This window comes from Drosophila subpulchrella, chromosome 2R (assembly GCF_014743375.2).
Source record: "Drosophila subpulchrella strain 33 F10 #4 breed RU33 chromosome 2R, RU_Dsub_v1.1 Primary Assembly, whole genome shotgun sequence".
In the NCBI taxonomy this organism is placed as follows: domain Eukaryota; kingdom Metazoa; phylum Arthropoda; class Insecta; order Diptera; family Drosophilidae; genus Drosophila; species Drosophila subpulchrella.
The window spans coordinates 16,131,643-16,149,751 of NC_050611.1; the positions used below are offsets into that span (position 1 = coordinate 16,131,643).

The 18,109-nt window shown below is 37.8% G+C and overlaps 3 protein-coding genes across 3 annotated transcripts in view; 1 reads left to right on the forward strand and 2 right to left on the reverse strand.

The window, feature by feature from the left end:
* Nucleotides 1–2,673: 2,673 nt before the first annotated feature.
* LOC119549822 (odorant receptor 59a-like) lies at nucleotides 2,674–4,001 on the reverse strand. The gene is made up of 2 exons (XM_037858100.1): nucleotides 3,283–4,001; nucleotides 2,674–3,085 (listed from the first exon to the last, which is right to left on the reverse strand). The coding sequence occupies exons 1-2, from the start codon at nucleotides 3,999–4,001 to the stop codon at nucleotides 2,674–2,676; spliced, it is 1,131 nt and encodes a 376-aa protein (XP_037714028.1).
* A 322-nt stretch (nucleotides 4,002–4,323) lies between these two features.
* LOC119550805 (odorant receptor 59a) lies at nucleotides 4,324–6,126 on the reverse strand. The gene is made up of 2 exons (XM_037859741.1): nucleotides 5,402–6,126; nucleotides 4,324–4,738 (listed from the first exon to the last, which is right to left on the reverse strand). Exons 1-2 carry the CDS (start codon nucleotides 6,124–6,126, stop codon nucleotides 4,324–4,326), a joined length of 1,140 nt encoding a protein of 379 aa, XP_037715669.1.
* A 4,337-nt stretch (nucleotides 6,127–10,463) lies between these two features.
* Nucleotides 10,464–18,109, forward strand: part of LOC119550335 — a 65,781-nt gene continuing 58,135 nt past the window's right edge. Inside the window, exon 1 of the mRNA XM_037858954.1 lies at nucleotides 10,464–10,702. The gene's annotated coding sequence lies outside the window, so the exon portion shown is untranslated. The remainder of the gene's footprint in view (nucleotides 10,703–18,109) is intronic.

Consider the following 18,109-nt stretch of genomic DNA (forward strand, 5'->3'; position numbering starts at 1 on the left):
AATCTTTCTTTAAGGATTTTTGATTATAATATGTAATAGGTACTATTTAAATAATATAGTTCACAGATAATAAAGTTTTATTTAATTCATTTATAATTTTTTCCTTGAAAATGTATATTATTTTTCTCAAGTGTCAGATAAAACTTGCGCCAACATAGCTGTGGTTAAATATGCCAGGACTAAGAAAGCTTGTAATTTACTCGAGTACACCGAGCTGCAGATGTCCTTTTGGCCCCTCCTCCGGTCGCATGTGGCTGTTGGCCAAGTAAAGCCATTGACAAAACTTTCGCCAAGATAGTTTTCGCCATTTTTCTTTTGATTTACTTTGGTAAATTTGAAACTTCTTGGCCTGCTTCCTCGAATGTGGAAACTATTAATTTCGAATCAGGGCCGCTGGCAGCTTGGATTTAGTTTTAGTTGGTTTATTGCTAATTAAATATAAGGTCTTCCAAACCAATGGGAAATTTGGTGCTTTAATTTATTTGCCCGCACCTGTTGGGTTCTGTGGTTCTCAACCGTTCGAGTGGCCCACGTACGTAACCACTTGATGCTCGAGGACGGAGCAATCCTCAGTCCTCATCAGCATCCAGGGGCATCCCCATCCGTTGACTACTTGTGGCTGTCACAGCAACGGAGGTAAAAGCAACAGCCACTTGCTGTTGCAACCGTATTAACATTCTGCTTAGCAACAAATTACATTCAGCCGGGGGAAGTGGCCAATGAGCCACTTCAGCTGAGTGTTGTGCACTGCGAGAAATTAGGTGGATATTGCATTGGGAAATAAAAGAAGAACCCACTTGTCAAATCAGCAAAGTGCCTCCTAAGTAGTGTTACAAAGGATTATTACTAAGTAATCAGTTTATTTGGTTTTACTTATTTTTTCTTCAGCAAAATGTTTTCATAAAAGACGTTTAAATAAGAGTATGTAATTTAAGCTGCTTTGTTAGCGGTTAATTGTTTTATTTATTTATTTTACTTCGAAAAAATATTTTGCTTAGAATATTTTATCAATAATGAATTATTGTTTTTATTTCAATTAGACATTTTGTATAGTGGAAAATAAATCAATTCAAAAGAGACCTGGTGGTGATTTAATCTTTTTATATTTTCTTTAAATTCTTTATCAAGAATAATATATGAAGAATTAATGTTGCCTTATCTTAATAGATTTTTCTTAGTGGAAGAAGACAAATCATGATCAAATGTAAATATGCTTCAATTAACCATTAATAAAAAAGTAAATAGCAAGTAAAATGTAATGGTAAATCAAGGAATATGTCCAATATTATATCAGTTACTTACAGATAAAGTTCCAAAATCATTGATAGAAACCATTTAAGCCTAAAGTTCGTAAAGGAACTATATGGATGACTACCATTTTCGCAGTGCATCCGTCTGGCCAACTAACTTAAATCATCTCCCCAGTGCAGTGGAGTTTTCAAGTAACCGCTTTCCTGACTTGCAGACTCCAGTTGGTTGGGTTTTCGGTTTTCAGGAGGGGCCAAACGATAAGCACGGAAAATGATGATGGCGATGACGAGGTCCTGACGAAGTGAGCCAAGTGACCAAATACAATTTCCTGCTGGCGGCAAACAGCTGAGTCTGCTTAATGTACAAAGATCCAGTGCGGGAAACTTAAACAACACGGCTTTAGCAGTTTGAGTTGTTGTTTGTTTTGATTAAAAATTAAGCATGTCCTGGTCGGGATGGGACTAAAACAGGGGGACTGGACCAGGGACCTCCAGTACGTGCTCGGCTTGGGGAATTAGGCGGCAAACAGAAGTAAATGCGTTCTGTAATAAATTCAAATCAACTTCGGATGCCGGGCTACATGGTCATCAAATCGATTGGAACACAGAAAGTCGCACCCACACACACGAGCTCATCGGGATGGAGGAGTCCCAGGATGCTCTTTAGTTTTTGCCAGCCATAAATTTTCAGCTGCTGGGTCCCTTTTTGGCTTCCATTTTACAATGTTCACTTTGCAGATCCAACACGGACTTTGTGCCGACTTAAGCGCATTACGGACTCCGGCTATTCCGGAACTTGGACTCGGATTGGGATCCGGATTGTAAAGGGTGGGCAAAGTCTTTTAATGTCTTATCGCTTGTGCAAATAAATAAGCGGGCAATGGCATTCGGCTCAAGCCTTGTTATCCCGGTTGAGCAATTGATTTGTTCTTTAACTGTCTTATGCAAATTTCGTTGAGTGATTCAATTAGCCCATGTCCAGACCAAAACACGTGGCGTATACTTAACAAACTAGTGCAAGTCGGGGAAAATAGAATACAAGCGAAGACATAAAATCAATTGAAATAATCTGTGTATTACTTCCATCGTTTTATTTTTTAATCATTTTCCGTTTTTGTTCACTTTTGTGACTTCCTTTTGGCAACCGGCAACGGAAGTAGCGATTCCGCCATTTTGTATGCAAACACGACAATGGCTTCCGGCTGCCAAGGCTGTTGATTAGGTCTTTAGGGAAGTGGACATTGAAAAAACAACAGTGACTATGAATATAAGTTTTCTATTAAAAAAAAAAAACCATATTAAATATTTAAAAGAAAATAAGTGAAACATATCAAATTAACATTTAAATACGGTTACTTACTACTAAATATTAATTTATTTCTCTGCATTAAAAAGTGTTGTTCAACCTTTCTTACTTAATCAATCAATTCCTCTGCAAAATGATCATAAGCAGTGAATAAGCAAACTTCAAAGTGGCAAAGAATGTGCCCACCGCAATGGGCAGCATTCCACACGCCATAGCCTTGTTGCTCTTCAAGGACCTCTCCACGAACAACATTAGCTTCCTTTTGAAGGTTCTCTCCCGACCTATCCAGTCACAACTGAAGGCAGCATAATGCAAACGTCCAAGCCAGAATTCTGAATCAGTTCCAAAGTAGCAGCACGGAAAGATTTGAACTATCATGGCTATAAGATAGCAAATGTAATAGGCCCTCACCATGGGCTCATTGGCAAAAAAAAAAAGTGATGCAATTCCAAAGCTGCTGGTAAAGGCGCTAAAGGAAAATTGTATTGCCATGGGCAGCGACATAAAGGTTTCCGTAATCTTGAAAAGTCTATTAAAGGAAAGAGCAATTAAGATATATTTTCATTAAACTAAGGCTCGTTTTCTCGTGCTCACGCAGCAGATAGCTTTGCCACACACACAGTATACCCTATACATACATCGACCGCTGGTTAAAAATCGTTTTAAAGTTATCCGTGAGGACGAGAAAACGCAGTTTTATATTTTATATGTTATAAGTAAACTCACTCGAGCAAATTCTTGTGGTCGGTAATGCACCTCTCCAGCTCTTTTTCCGCATCCTCAATAGAATTCAGTCCGATCTCCTCGAACCGACAGTACAACATTTGGGTGTGGGACGAAATCAGACATAAGACCACTGACGGAAAGCAATCGCTTATGTAATTCTGAAGCAGTTGATATGAGAGGCCGGTAACTTGATAACACAATACTAGGCAATAGATCCATAAAGAACTTCCCCAGTCAAAGGGAAACCAGCCGGGAAGCATCAGTCCCCATTCTTCTGCAAACAGGAACATCATCGCAGCGGTCAGTCCACAGGGAGTGTAAGCTCCAATAAACGTGTAAAGAACTAAGCGCAAATGCCACCTTACTTTGGCATAGATACTCTTCTGATTCAATCCAATAACTCTCTCATCCAGCATCTTTAACAATTCTTCCATTCGACGTACTTTTCCGTAGTTCAAAGCATATATGGAAAATTTTAAAGACGATCCCAAGCATGGCAGAAATGCGGCCAAGTTCATCATATCCTGGTTCGTTGTTTCGTTCCGAAAGAGATTCATTCCCAGGTGAAAGGGATATCCGAAGGTAAAAACCAGACTGACAGCAATGGTGGTAAGGAAATAAAACTTCCTATTGGTTTTCAGTTGGTCAGGATCAAAACAGAGTATTTTCAGCACAAATCGATGGCTTTGGAAATAGCTCAGGCTATTGATGGTTGACATTTCGAATTCGCAATAACTTTGACATTGAGGTAGTCGCTCCTCTTTTATACGAAATTCTTGGGAACAGGTAATTGTCCTTAATAAGGTCGATATAAGTAATTGAAATCACCTGCGGATTCCCAAGTTGGCAAAAAGTCACCTATTCAACTACTTTAAGCAGCTATTAAGCCTTAAACATTTTCATGTGATTTTTTTTTAAACCGCAGATGATAAAAATGTATCAGAATAATTGAGTATTTTTAATATACCTTTAAAATAAACAAGAAACATATGCTATTTTAATAGACCACTTAAAATAAACGAAATCATGATTAACGGCTGTTTACTTTCTCATCCTTATAATGATGGTAAATAGGGAGTAGGCACCTTTCAGGGTCGAAAAGAATGTATCCAGATGGATTCTCATCATGCCACCAGCCACAGCGGTGCTCTTCCTCAAGGACTGTTCAACGAACAGCATCATTTTACGCTTAAAACTCCCATTCTGAATGTGCCAATTGCAACTGAAGGCCGCATAGTGAAGTCGTCCAAACCAGTATTCGTTGTCGGTGCCAAAATAGCAGGATGGAAAGATTTGCAGAGGCATGGCCATTGAGTAGAAGATGAAGTACATCCGAGCCATCGGCTCACTGACGAAAAACACCAAAGCTGCAATGCCGATACAGACATTCAAAGCGGTCACCGTAAATTGAATTAGCATGGGAAGTGAAATGAAGGCCTCAACACGACGAAAAAGTCTGTGAAAAAAAGGAAAATAAGGAACTTGTTCAAATTTTGTTACACACAAAAAATTTTATTGCTCAAATAAATCAATACGTATATTTAAAAATAAAAAAGAATATAACCAACTTGTAAAAAAGTCCATACACACAAAAATTATTGTTGGTCACAGTAATCAATATGGATAGGTATAACAATTTACAACAACCAATTCACGTTTAAAAATAGTTTCGCACTTATTTTTATTTATTTGGCTTACTTTTAAATAATAAAGTAGTCTACTTACTATTTATATAAGGAGTGATAGGTTCATTAAGCTATTTATCTTTAATAAAGTAGGTTTTTTAAAAAGTCATTTACACACACACAACTTTAAAAGGTCTAAAATACTTGTAATCTAAATTTTAGGAATAGTAATAATATAATTATATTTTATAGTATCTAAAAATACCTATGATACATGACGTAGTATTTGTATAGTTTATTTACCGTGGTTACATTAATTAACTACACAAAAATTGTAGTGATCTAATTTCATGGGTTAACTTAACTATTTTAATAGTAAGTCCTACGTTACAAACTATTTCATGGGTCAAAATTTAATAGATTGGGTACCATTAACTGTACCATTAACTGGTCATTTTGACAATTAAATGTTTTTTTGTGTTAAGATAACTCACTCTAGAATATGCTTGTGATCCGTTATGCAGGCCTCTAGTTCCTTTTCAGCATTTTTATCAGGATCCATTCCAACCTGCTCAAACCTCCTGTAGAGCATCTTAATGTGCGATGAGACCAGGCACAGAACCACCGCTGGAAAGCAGTCGCTTACGTAGTTTTGCAGCAGTTGAAAGGATATGCCCGCGATCTGATACACATTCGCTATATAGTAGTTCCTGGTAGAATGGAGCCAGTCAAAGGGAAACCAGGCGGGATACATGAGGCCCCGCTCTTCCTTGAACAGAAAGGAGAGTTCGGCGAACAGGGCGCAGGGCATGTAGATGCCGATGAAAATGTACAGGACATTCCTCAGCTGCACCCTCACCTGTCCATAGATACCTCTTTGTTCTGGGCCGACAACCCGCTCATCCAGGAGCCTCAAAAGTCTCTCCATTTCCAGGACATCCTTGATATTATAGGCATAGAGCAGGCACTTCACCGAACAGGCTGTGCAGGTGGCAAAGGTGGTCAGGTTGAGGATGTCCTCGGTGAGGGTACGGTTCCGAAAGAGGGACATGCCCAGGTGAAGGGGATAGCACAGGGTCACAAACAGATTCATCAGGATGCTGTAGGTTAGGTAGAGGCTCCTCCATGACTGGACCCGAAGATGGGCCACTCCCAAAACTCGCCAGGCGGTCCAATGGCTCTTGAAAAATTCCAGACTGTCTACTGTTACTTGCCTCATGGCTTATGTGTTTCTTAGCCTTAAATTTTGTGTGTCTCATTTAAATACCATTTGGTAATGGCTCAATTGGTGCGATTGTCCAATTATGTAATTAAGCTTGCGTGGCCACAACAATTAGGAATTAGGCCTATTGTTGCCACCTGCCAATGAACTAAGGCTTCCCATTCAGACATCAAATGGGGAATGAAGCTTAAATTAAGTACCTTGAAATGGAGTATGGTATTCACTTATCATAAGATATTCAATTGAGCTTATAGAATTAACTGTGGCAAGTAATTGTTAAAATATTTGTTTGAAATAATGTTTGTATATTTTTACAGATTAGGTAAAAGGCAGATGTGTTCTCTTTTAATGTTCGAAAGAACAAACAGTGCATTTTCAGCAATACAATATTTGAAAGTCTTAAATCTGTAATAATACTCTGTAAGTATACTTGAGAAAAAAGGTTTCGAAGAACTTTTCTATATATTATATTTATATTTAATCGTTTTTTTTCGCGTCCTTATTAACTTATTTTATTTAATTTAATTTTATTTAATTTTTAAGAAATGACTGGACAGAAAATCCTTTTATTTTAAGCATGCTTAAAACACGCTTTTATTTTACTTTTAATATTAATTATAAAAAACTTGGCTTCCGTAACACTGAAAATATATATAGTACATTATAGTAATTAAAATATATTTATATTATACATATATTTCCTAATGAATTTAATATTATATTACTTATATTATTATATTTCCTAACTGTCACATGCAGGAATGCCATATACCAAACCTGGTACAGGGTATTAATATGTCATTATGAAAAAGGAATACCATATGAGGACAAAATACAAAAGTTTTTGATATTTGTGTGCGACTTTGTTGTGCAACAATTTGCACTCCATGCTGATTTCAACAATTGCAAATGAAATGCGAAATTATACAAACATGTCATAGTTTCAGGTGAACAGTCTGCACAAAGTTCTCTTTTACAATTAATAAAACCGACACATAAATCTGTATTCTCATTTGGGCTCACTTTGCAAATGCTGCTTTTGTCAGCGGTTTTTGTCGCTCAAAATTTGTGCTAAAAAGTATGCTACAGAATTTATGGCGCACTCGCTGTCAATTTTACAAGCGTACATGCGAATTTATGGCGCATTAAATTATTCGCTTCGTAAAAATTTCAACGCCGGTCCGAGGACTTACTTGATATTTCCACATGGTGCATGCAATTAGCATGTCCAGACGCAGGCGAGCAAAAAACATGTTGCCATATTGTTGACAGCCCCATAAATTGTTGCATGCACGTCGAAATGGCAGCGGGCCAAACACAAAATCCGGTAAAGCGGCGGCAAAATCCGGAGAAATGGGGGGGGGGGTGGTGAAAGTTCGGGGAAAATAACCTCAGCTAACAGCCATCGCATATATGCGCATTTAGATGCATCGCAGCTTGCCGTTCGAGGACAATCTAAGGTCTTAATTGTTGCATTTTTGCACAAAATTCCCAGCGACATTGTCACCCAGTGTCTCCCATTTATTGTATGCAAAATCCGTCGCCTCGCTGCGGAAATGCTTCTATGTTCGGATTGTGGATGCCATAACCCAATTACGGCGTATGCCGCAAGTTCCCCGGCGGAGCAAAATGTCATCCAAAGTGGGGCGCGGTGCATTGACTATCAGCACCCTCCGCTGCAGCGGAAACAAAATTACTAAGCGCCAAAGTTGAGGGGGAATAATACCATTCGGGGTCAATTAAGCCAAAATTCAGAATATTGCTATCCCAAAAGAACAGTATTTAATTTTGTTTGGCTTTTAAAAATTAAATTAAATACATATTTTCTAAATGCTCTTGGCAGACCATCAAATATTTTCAATATATTAGAAATATAGAAAGTTAAATTTCCATGTTGTTATAAGTAATTTGTATTTACGATGAAGTATTTGTAAAATATATTTTTTTATCTATTAGGGTTTATTATTCAAGTTAGACATTTAATTTTTTTTTTATTTTAAAAGACTTTTTATAATAGTGTACCCTTCTCTTATCCAAAGGGTTCTAATGGGAAAAATCGTAACATTCTATGTTTTGTCGCATATCAATAAAACTGTTGTTCCAATTTTCGACGAATGTTTGAAAATGTAGTAGTAAAAAAAAAAATGCATTCAGTTTTCTACGAAAAAAGATATTCGATGTATTCGTCAATAAACTTAGTAGTTTTAACACACTTTAAAATAAGATAAAATATTTTTAAAAAAATTCGAAAGCTCCTGGTTTTTATTTAAAAGCAAAATATGACAGGATAGTTATTAAATATATTTGATATTGATAAAAACGATCCATTTTGCAGACTTTTTATTGTCGTTTAGTGGATGGAAGTGCAGTTCAGTACCCCATTTCTAGTCAAATTTAAGTTGCCCCAGCTGAGTTTACCACTTCTACACCCTCCCGTAAACTAGAAGCTTAATTTGGTTTGCCTTGCCGTGGACCCTGGATGGGATATGCAGCCTGCATATTACATTAGCTCCCATAAAATGGGGAATATTCAGGGGAGCATTTTTGTCCAGCGCCAAAGATCGTGGCCCAGCTGCTGTCACCGAATGAAAGCGACAACAATGTAATTATCATAATTAAAAGGCAGCCCCAGTCACCGAAAAACCAACCCAGCCCCATTCACGTGCCCTGAAAAAACTACGGAGAACGACGACCGGCGGCCATGAATTTCCTATTAACAGCCGTTCCCAGTGACAAAAACAACGACCAAGATTCACGGCGGAGGTTTTTCCATGGATGGGGAAATTAGGGTTCTAGGTTGGGTGGTGAGGGGCTAATGGGTCGACGGGAGGGCAGCTGCATAATTGGACCAGGTCGCTAATTGTAAAACGGTGCGCATTAATTGTGTCTGCAGCGTTGCGCATTTTGCGGTTCCCCCCATCTTTTCACCTTTGCACCGGGGACCGCAAATTGCGATGATGAAACTCTTATGCAATTGCACCCCATTTGTGAAAGATGCGGTACGTGTTGCTTTTCGGGGCGGACGCAGCTGCATCCGCAATGCATTCTTATCAGTGCTTCTTATCAGTGCCTTTGCGAAGCGGAACTCACCACACTGGAATGCCGGACATTGGCGAACAGCTGAGTCGGGAGGTCCTTTTCCCTGCGCATGTCCTAGAGCCGGAGAGAAAACATCGAAATGTGGTGGGCTTCAAATCAAATCAAACTCTAATCTTTTAAGATTTGAAAGTAAAGATAAGATAATATATAAAATTAATAGAAAGACTGTAATACCAGTAAAATTTATCAACACTTCAGTTACATTTTAATTTGTATTTTAAATTATAATTTACTGTTAGTGTTAAAAGACAACTAATAATTTGTAAAAATAATGTTTAATTTAAAAGCCTAAAAGTATTTCTTATATAAATGTGGATAACATGTATTTTAGCTTCGACAACTCGATATTACAACAGCCTTTCAGTAACCAGTTTTAACTTGAAACCAAGTCAACAATTTGATATAAAAGTATATTGACATGGTATAAAAACTAAATCTTTAACTTTATCTAAAACATAAAAATATGAAAAGTTATCAAACCGATGTACAAAGTAGATATTGCCGGACTAGACCAAATAAATAAAAGTATGAGTTAAGTTAGAATCGGCTTTCACCAATAGAGGAGCTATTAAAACTAAGCTTCTGTATTCAATTCTACAAGCTATTCCTAGAAACTCATTTTTACTTTGTATTCTTGGTTTTTAGTTGAACTACCTATCATTATCTTTTCTTTAAAATAAATTATTCTCGTTTTATAACATAATTTATACTTTTTAGAAGTTAGTTTCGAAATTAGTAAGGGTCTTAAACCATTCAGCAAAGTTGCATAAAATAGATTTTATTTTTAAGTAATAAACCTATCTACATTTTTTCTTTAAAGATAATATTCGAATTTATTATCCCAATTTGTATACCTAAAAAGTGACTTTAAAAATCGCTAAGGACTTTATAAAGTTTGCCGAAGTTGCATGCAACAGTTTTCTTTCAACAGCCAAAGTTTTTCTTATCAGCGCCGCTTCCAGTCTAATCAGAAACATCGCTGGAAGGAGAGGGTGCAAAGAGAGCTCCAGAGCGGGCCCTAACCTGCCTCAATAGCGGGCAATGTAACGGCTTTCACTTTCTCCGTAGCCCAGCTGCTGGTCCACAGACCCACAATGGATGCTTCGGGTCGTAGTCGTAGCGCTCGGCTTTTGGGTTCGTTTCGGGGCGTGGTGAATTTCCGAGCGGACGAAGCCGACTTTAAGGCTGGAGTTCCGATGGCGACCAGCGGTTTACAGTTCGTTCTGAAACGCGTCGCGGCGTGGTTGTGTGCCCATCGAGATAGTCCCAGAAAATACTTTAAGAACCATCCCGATATTATCGGACCAAAGATCGCGTGTTTTGTGAAGTGATAAAAAAGATTTATTGATGATTTATGACAAGTCTGTGAAAAGGGCAGCAGTAATTTGGAAAAATTAATAAAGCTGTGGGAGTTTCGAAAAACACATATTGCAAATAAAGTTTTAAGAAATTATTTTTGGAGTAAGCTCATAAGGTAGGTACTAAAAAAGAAGTAAAAAAAAAATATTCGTAATTAAAGTTTTTATAATTTTTGTAAAGAAAAACTTCATAAACTAACAGCAGCTAAACTCTTAAAACAGTTTTATAAGTTGTTTAAAATTGAGATTATTAAAACAATTAACAGTTTTTGCTCCGAGTTGATCCTTTGACTGTTTTAAAAATGTCTGCCAGTGGGGCGTATGCGTAATGCCATTGTTCAAACAACAGCTTACGCAAATCGCATTCAGTTCGACTCAATTGTGCGCCTTTATTTGTGTGCATTCATAAAGCCGTTAAGAACTTAAATACCTGGACATATGTTGTGGACCAGCAGGTGCCAAAAAAAAATATGCAGGTTATAACAAGTTAACAAAAAATAGTAAACTGGCAATAAATCCTTATACAACAGAGGCATGAGATCGCTGTGGCCAAGGAAAAGTGAATAATAAATTTCATCATGGGGATTATGTTCAGACTGCAAGCAGAGCAGAGTGGGTAAAGAGGGTCCACACCTAAGGGCCTGCAAGACCATTAATTAGGAAAAGGTCAGAAGATGTATTCCATATGGAAAATGAAATCCAAAAATGGAAGCCTAGCGAAATCATTCATACACCGTGTGTGCGCTGCCAGGTCAAGTGTGAAATTGTATTTTCACAATAAGTTTGACTCGGAACCTGGCCAATGAACAGGGTCCAGACTTTCTTTCTGGCAAATTAATTAAACTCCTTTGTTTGGATCCGAAAATTCCGGGCACCAATTAACTGGGCGCCATTTTGCCAAATGAAGAAATTATGCTTCTTTGATGTCAGCACATTTCTACTGGCTTTTGTAACCGACTTATTATACGCTTCATCCAAGTTAATTGCCATCTGCCATCAGCATCTCAAATCCCGAGCTTCTGCTTCAGCTCATTGTTTTAATTTGGGGCATTTACCTGCACGCTCTTAGCCGGTGTTTACTTTCACTTACCCCCCATTCCTCATCCTGTCCACCCATTAATACTTAACTTTGCATACAAATGGGCCAACTGGGCGCTTCTGCTTTATGAATGCAAATTTGCCTAGCCTCCTGCTGATGCCTGCAGTTTGCCATTGACCCATGCTGCGAAGTATCCGAAGGATGCGGAGGATACCGTGGTGTCACTGTCAGTTTCAGTTACTTATTTGCATACAGTTGGAGAAATTTAGAGGGAAGGGTTCTCTTCAGAGGGGGGTTCTTGAAATGTGTCTGCCTAAGGCAAATACTGAAAATAAGATTGTGTTTGGGAAATATAACTTTATAAAAAGTGAAATACCTTTCTTGCCTTTATTGTAACATTAAATTCTTTTGTTTTTTTTCCAAAAGGCTATGGAAATCTCCTTTGCAAATAAATTTTACCAGGCAATTATTTTATTTAGACAGCTCTATGATTTAATTTTAATTTACCTTTTAATAAAAGTCCCAAAACCTCAAACTATACAGAAACCTTTTAACATTTTCTACTTATTTTATTCTGGTTGTTCTTTAACTCTAAATTAGATTTTAACTTGTATCATAATGTGACCTTAGGGAAATAGAATAATAAACTTACTTTTATAATAATGTTGAAAATTGTATTATTTTTCTTTGAATGGTTTTCTTTAAAAATAAATTTTGCAGAACATTTTGTTATTAGGCCAATAAACTGATTCCATTTGAGATTAGCTTGGACTAAAATTGCCAGAATCTCTAACTTTATAGCATTTATTTCTTTAACCTCTGGCACTTATTTTTTTCTGGAATTTTCTATCAATATGAATTTACGTTTATTCAATGAATATAATTTATTTGTTTTGAGTGTATCCTCGTCAACAATAGCAACAGAATTCAGAAAAAGCAGCAAGTGTATACAAAATACAGAGAAACGGCAAATAGTTGCACCCCACGTAGCCTATTTTCAGCTTTTTTGCCTTCCACTTACTCGGCGTTTACTTTGTAAAGTCCCTTTTTGGGCTGTTCTAAAACTTAACAGATATTCCAGACGCGGACTTTCCAACAATGGATTTAATGCAAATAAGAAAAAAACGGCAGCAAAGTTAAGCCGGATAGAAATAAGGCTTGAAAGGAGCTACACGTGTTTGGTCTCAAATTTCTTTGAGATTCGTTTGAGAAGAGCTTCTTTTCCACTAATTTTCAGGAATCTTGTGGCTTACCACATTATCCACGTTGATCAATCGGTGGAAGAGTTTGCGGGAAAACTACTTAATTCTCCATCAGCAAATTTATTTTATAGGGGTTTTGTATTTGTGAAATCTTGAACTTAATTTGTACTGCAATTAAACCAAGAAATCCTAGTAAAGCGTTTACATTCTTTAAGTTATTGGCATTAAATATTGTTTTTTCAGTGTAAATATGTGTCCAGTTTGTATATGAGTTTTACTTAATTATTATTACAACTAAGACCCTAATTTATTTGACTATTAATACAAGCTACGTAAATGTAATTAAATACTAAATCACCAAAGCAAAACAATATTTGACTATACTCGGACAAAAAATATATGCAAATGGATACCGTTTTCTGCAAATTTTTGTCGCCCTTCGGTTTTTAAGCCTGTATTTTACGGATCTTTAGGGAATAAGCATGAGAATGTATGGGCATCAAAATTCTGGGTTTTACAAAACCCTACAAATCGGCTTAAACGGTCGTCGTGTCCGGATTTACTGTGAAAAATTATTAATTATGCACAGGAAAAGCAGAAATGTGTACGAGTATTCCCTAATTCCACTGGAAGGTTAACTTTAACTCAAATAAGAATTTCCGTGAACCTTAGTTCCCCCACATAAAGTTTGGATGGTTCTGTGTTTGAGTTGGGCCTTTGGCATGCAAGCAATTAATTAAGGACAACACTGTTCACAGCTCCTTTCGGAAAAACCCATGGGCAATCAATCTAATTGACCGACTGAAAGGCAGACAGACTCAATTAAAAAAGGCCACCATAGGGGGGAAAAGGTTGATCTTTTAGTGGGTCCTAGTTGACACGCCCCATCACTTAACTATTTAGTTGTTTTATCATCCGCTTACTGACCCACAGTTTCACATTAAATTAGTTATGATTGTGGCGTGTTAAACATTAATTAAATTCGCCTGATTTGCGGTGCGGCCGAAACGAATCAATTATTTAAGCGTTTTCAAATGCACACCCCTCAAATGCCTGATTGACGGCCTGACACCCACTCATTAATGGTTATAGATTTTCCCGATTTGCCTAGCTTTGGTTTGGGCATCAATTATGGGTCAACAAGGTAAAAGGTTATTTACTCTCCAGCTTTGATTGAGTATGCTTTGGTCAAATGCTTGTTTGTAGGTTGCGATTAGGGATGACAAGGACATATAAAGAGTAAAAGGTTTTAAAACCAGTTCTCAAATTTTTTTTTTTTTTTATATATTCCACATCATAACCTAACTAAGTACATTTTCATAATTATTAGATAACCCAAAATAAATTTCAAGTTTATTAAACGTTCAAGGCATTCTTAATATTTTAAGCGACTTAAATATTAATTGTTTTTATTTTAAGAGACTAACTTTAAGTGTTTTTTAAAAGCAGATTCAGTAACAAAGCAAAAATATATAATACAAAGTTTAAAGAAAAACTTAAATATTTTTACTATAACCTCATTAAGTATATTTATAAAATGTAAATACAACAAATTTATATTCAAGATTAGTAAATGTTTTCGCATAATTTATTTTTAATCGTCTAAAAATGTATATTTTGTGGTTTTCGATAGTTCGATTTTTGTATGAAATGGTACAAAAACGTACTTCCTTGCCATCTCTCTTCATCACGATCTATAAACATTGGGGTTCTCGATAGCTAGGCCCCTAGAGTGCCGTTCCTTTTGCGGTCAGTGAAAGTAAAAGAAACGAATGACAGAATAATTGCCATCGAATGGCAAAGTTGAGTTACAATCTAGGCGACTGGCTTTTCCTGCCAGTCCATTCTGCGACTTTTCCCTGCAGATGATTTGTGCCCTTCTTTCAGCACTTTTCTTTCCGTATTTTTTTTGTTTTCCCCAGCCCGGGGCAGCAGGTGCTTTGAGCCGAGGTTTCTTTTGCCTGTCAGTGATTGAAGCGCTTGCAAATGGCTACAATTGCGGCGGTTCTCTAAATAACAAATGGCCGTGGGCAAGTTTTATGGCCCGCCTCCCTTGACGCTACGATTTCCCTGGAACTTGTTTGGCCAAGTGTCGTTTCCAAGTTTTCCCACTAGTTTTGCCTGGTTCTGGTTCCAGTTCTGTTCTGGCTGGGCGTGAGTGAGGGTTTCCCGGCTGTCCTGTAAAAGTGAATTATGGCGACAGTTGTCAGCGGAACTTTTAAGCTGCCTACGGAAGAAGACAAAGCCAAAGGATGCACTCTGTTGGGGGGGTATAAACTTGGTATTGCGAAACTTCCACATCCCCTGGCAAGCATATCATTTGTCAACCCCCAAGAGCCAAGAACTTCCCTCTACCTTCTGCTCCAATTGAAGTTCAGACTTCAGCAACAGTCAAGTGTCAAGGTTGACGGCTGAATGCAGACTTTGGGGCAAGGACACGCTCGCGAAAATGGTCCTCTTAAATTGTCATCTGTGTGTGACCCCCACACACACACCCCCCTGTCTTTTCGCGGCTTTCGTCCTTCTGGCCCACAGGACAATGGAGGTTGGCAGTGGCAGTGGGGCAAAGACAAGCATTTCACCGTCACTTGACTGACAAGTCGTGCGTATGGGCGTGGTCGCTATGAATGTGCCACCGCCCCCATTTCACCCCCCAACTTTCACTCGGTTATTTCAGCACTCTGCAGACAGTTTGGGTATGCCGGCATTACGTTCTGAGGTAATCAGCAGGGGCCAAGGCATTCACTGGGTGAAGCAAATAACCATGGCATAAGTGGAGAAAAAATACAACAGACGTACGTATTCAGAAAAATAATATTTCCGATAATGAGGGAGCGAAAAATACCACAAGAATAATAATACAAAAGGAAAGCGTAGGAATGCGGGGGAAAAATTAAAGTTATTTTTATTTTGAAGCTGCTTCTGTGAATGAAACCTATAGAAACATAAGATAAAAGGCCCTATCTATGCGATATCGATCTATAATATGAATGTGGGCGGCAGCACACGTAATTACGCATCACATGAAGTTAAATATAGTTAAGTAACCATTAACATATTTGTTGGTGAAATAAAAAAATAAATATATGGATTTATTCTGTTGAGCTTTCCTTTTTAGTCACGAAATTTGATATTCTGAATATCGTATGTTAAAGGTTCGAGAGTCACAATATTTTATCTAGTTAAGAACTGTTTTTATTTAAGTTAGCAAAATATGTTTAAAAAATAATCATTTTTGGAATAATACGATTATCCAAAATTCATTACTATGTTTTTAAGACATAGAATCTTATATTTTGTATGTTATTGTGGTTTTTTAATGTTCGTAATATTTTTATTTATTTCAAGAGCCCGTTTTTTTCTCTTTAAGTGGCATACAAAAGCATGTCCTTTGGCAAAAACTGTAGCTCGTTGAATAGCAATGTAAATAAAACGTGGGGAAATCAATTTAAAAGGCCCTAAGAACTTCTTACTTAATTCCTTAAATAGAGGATATCCCCCAGTTCAGACCTGAAGTATAGCTAGTCCTTAAAATACCTCCTTGTCTTACGCGGCCATATGTGTGTGTTTGTGCTCAAGCACTGGCACACTCACACTCGTTTGTCTTTCACTGGCATTGTCAGGATACTCGTATCCTTTCGCCGAGCTGGCTGTATTATTTAATGACGCCATTGTCGTCAGCTCGGTTGTACTGGGCTCCCGACTTGATGCGTTGATTGCTGGCTCACTTGTTCGCCGCTTTTATTAATTTACGAGCTGCGATAAAGGCGAAACCGAATGAAAATGACCCTTGGCCTTGTGGGAGGTGCCCTTGATCGACGGCAGATAGAAGTGCATAAACCGAAAGTTATGTAACAGATGGAGATGAAGATACACGGGCCCCATAAATATGCACATCCAGGAATACCCAAGGATCCCGAGAAAGGGAATGGGCTTTCACCTGGCACGTGTGCGTCAGTCCATCAACGCCCCTCACTCTTTCAGCCAGACAGGATTCAAGGTCCTTGCAAATTGATTGACATGGACAGGAAATTAAAGTAGGTTTCGTCGCCGTGGGACTCGGCTTTAAGTTCTGGTATGCATTATTTTTAGAACAACCAAACGAACTGAACATATCGCTTAAACAGCAGCCTTCTCCCGAAAAACAGGCCATTAACGAAATTGGATTTGATTATTTATACATGAGGGAACATCGACGAGCAGCCCGCAGTGTGATCGGCCACAAAAAAAAAGAAACGATGTCATAAATCACATTACACAGCACAACAAAAGTCCTCGAAAGTCTGTGTAAGCGGAAGTGTTATTGATGAGCATTTAACATTTGTTATTTCCGCAGCTTTAAACTCTTCGCCGGGCTGGCGTCAGCTGGGTATTTTGACGATGCGATACGATACCAAGCTCCTTCCTCGATAATTTAGTTAATAGTTTTAGTACGATTCAGATTTTGGCAACGCCAGCTTTTTTGCCAAGGGATTTCCATAGGGATTTTGGGGGGAATTGGGAAGTTTGGAGGCTGGGAAGCTGGCGAAATGGGATTTGGGGAATCTCCGCTTGACGAGGCCTGCTGATGATTTGCCTTTCCGACTGGCCTGTTTGGTCAATAAAAGGGCAACGTCATGTTTTATATTGGCTCTCATGTCGTCGAGGCCCATAAATTAGGGCAAATTCCATTCGACTGAGCTTTGACTTTGTGCTTTCCTTCATTTGTTTTTTATTTATTTTATATTTATATTTTATGCTCTCTTTATTATTCCAAAGCCAAGTCCTTCGGGCCAATTTATGGCCACACACTTTGTCCATTAGGAAGCGGTTTAAAGGCCAAACTTTCGAGGCACTCCATTAGCAAGGGAAACAGCTTAAAGTCGCGTTCCACATGGCGTATGCGTAATTGGGCATTTTCATTGTATTGCTGGCTAGACATTGTCTGGCTTTTGAATTTATTGTCCATTGTGGCAAGGTCAGTATGAATTAGCCGCCTGGCTTTGGGCATTTATTAACAGTTTGTGGATACTGTTTGCTTGGGCCTGACAAAAATTAACTCCAAGGCAGGGCTTTGAATAATTTATTAAATTGATAATGAAAATGGCAAATTGTAAGGAAAGTAACCAAAACTCAATTAATTAGGTTCCTAAGGGTTGTGCTCACATTGAAAGTAAATGTTGGATAAATGGCAACACATAATCAGCATAATCCCCAGATAAGTTTGGGGCGAAAAAGGCTTAGAGGCTTTCTTTTTTAAGTGTCATGCAAAGGGATAATATAACCATCCCAAGCTAATATTT

Excerpts from the sequence above, each read along its gene's own strand:
- LOC119550805 (XM_037859741.1), bottom strand. The coding sequence starts at position 6,126 with ATGAGGCAAGTAACAGTAGACAGTCTGGAATTTTTCAAGAGCCATTGG. Across the intron at positions 4,739-5,401 it reads GATCACAAGCATATTCTAGA|ACTTTTTCGTCGTGTTGAGG; the intron begins GTGAGTTATCTT and ends TTTTTTTCACAG.
- LOC119549822 (XM_037858100.1), bottom strand. The coding sequence starts at position 4,001 with ATGTCAACCATCAATAGCCTGAGCTATTTCCAAAGCCATCGATTTGTG. Across the intron at positions 3,086-3,282 it reads GACCACAAGAATTTGCTCGA|ACTTTTCAAGATTACGGAAA; the intron begins GTGAGTTTACTT and ends TTCCTTTAATAG.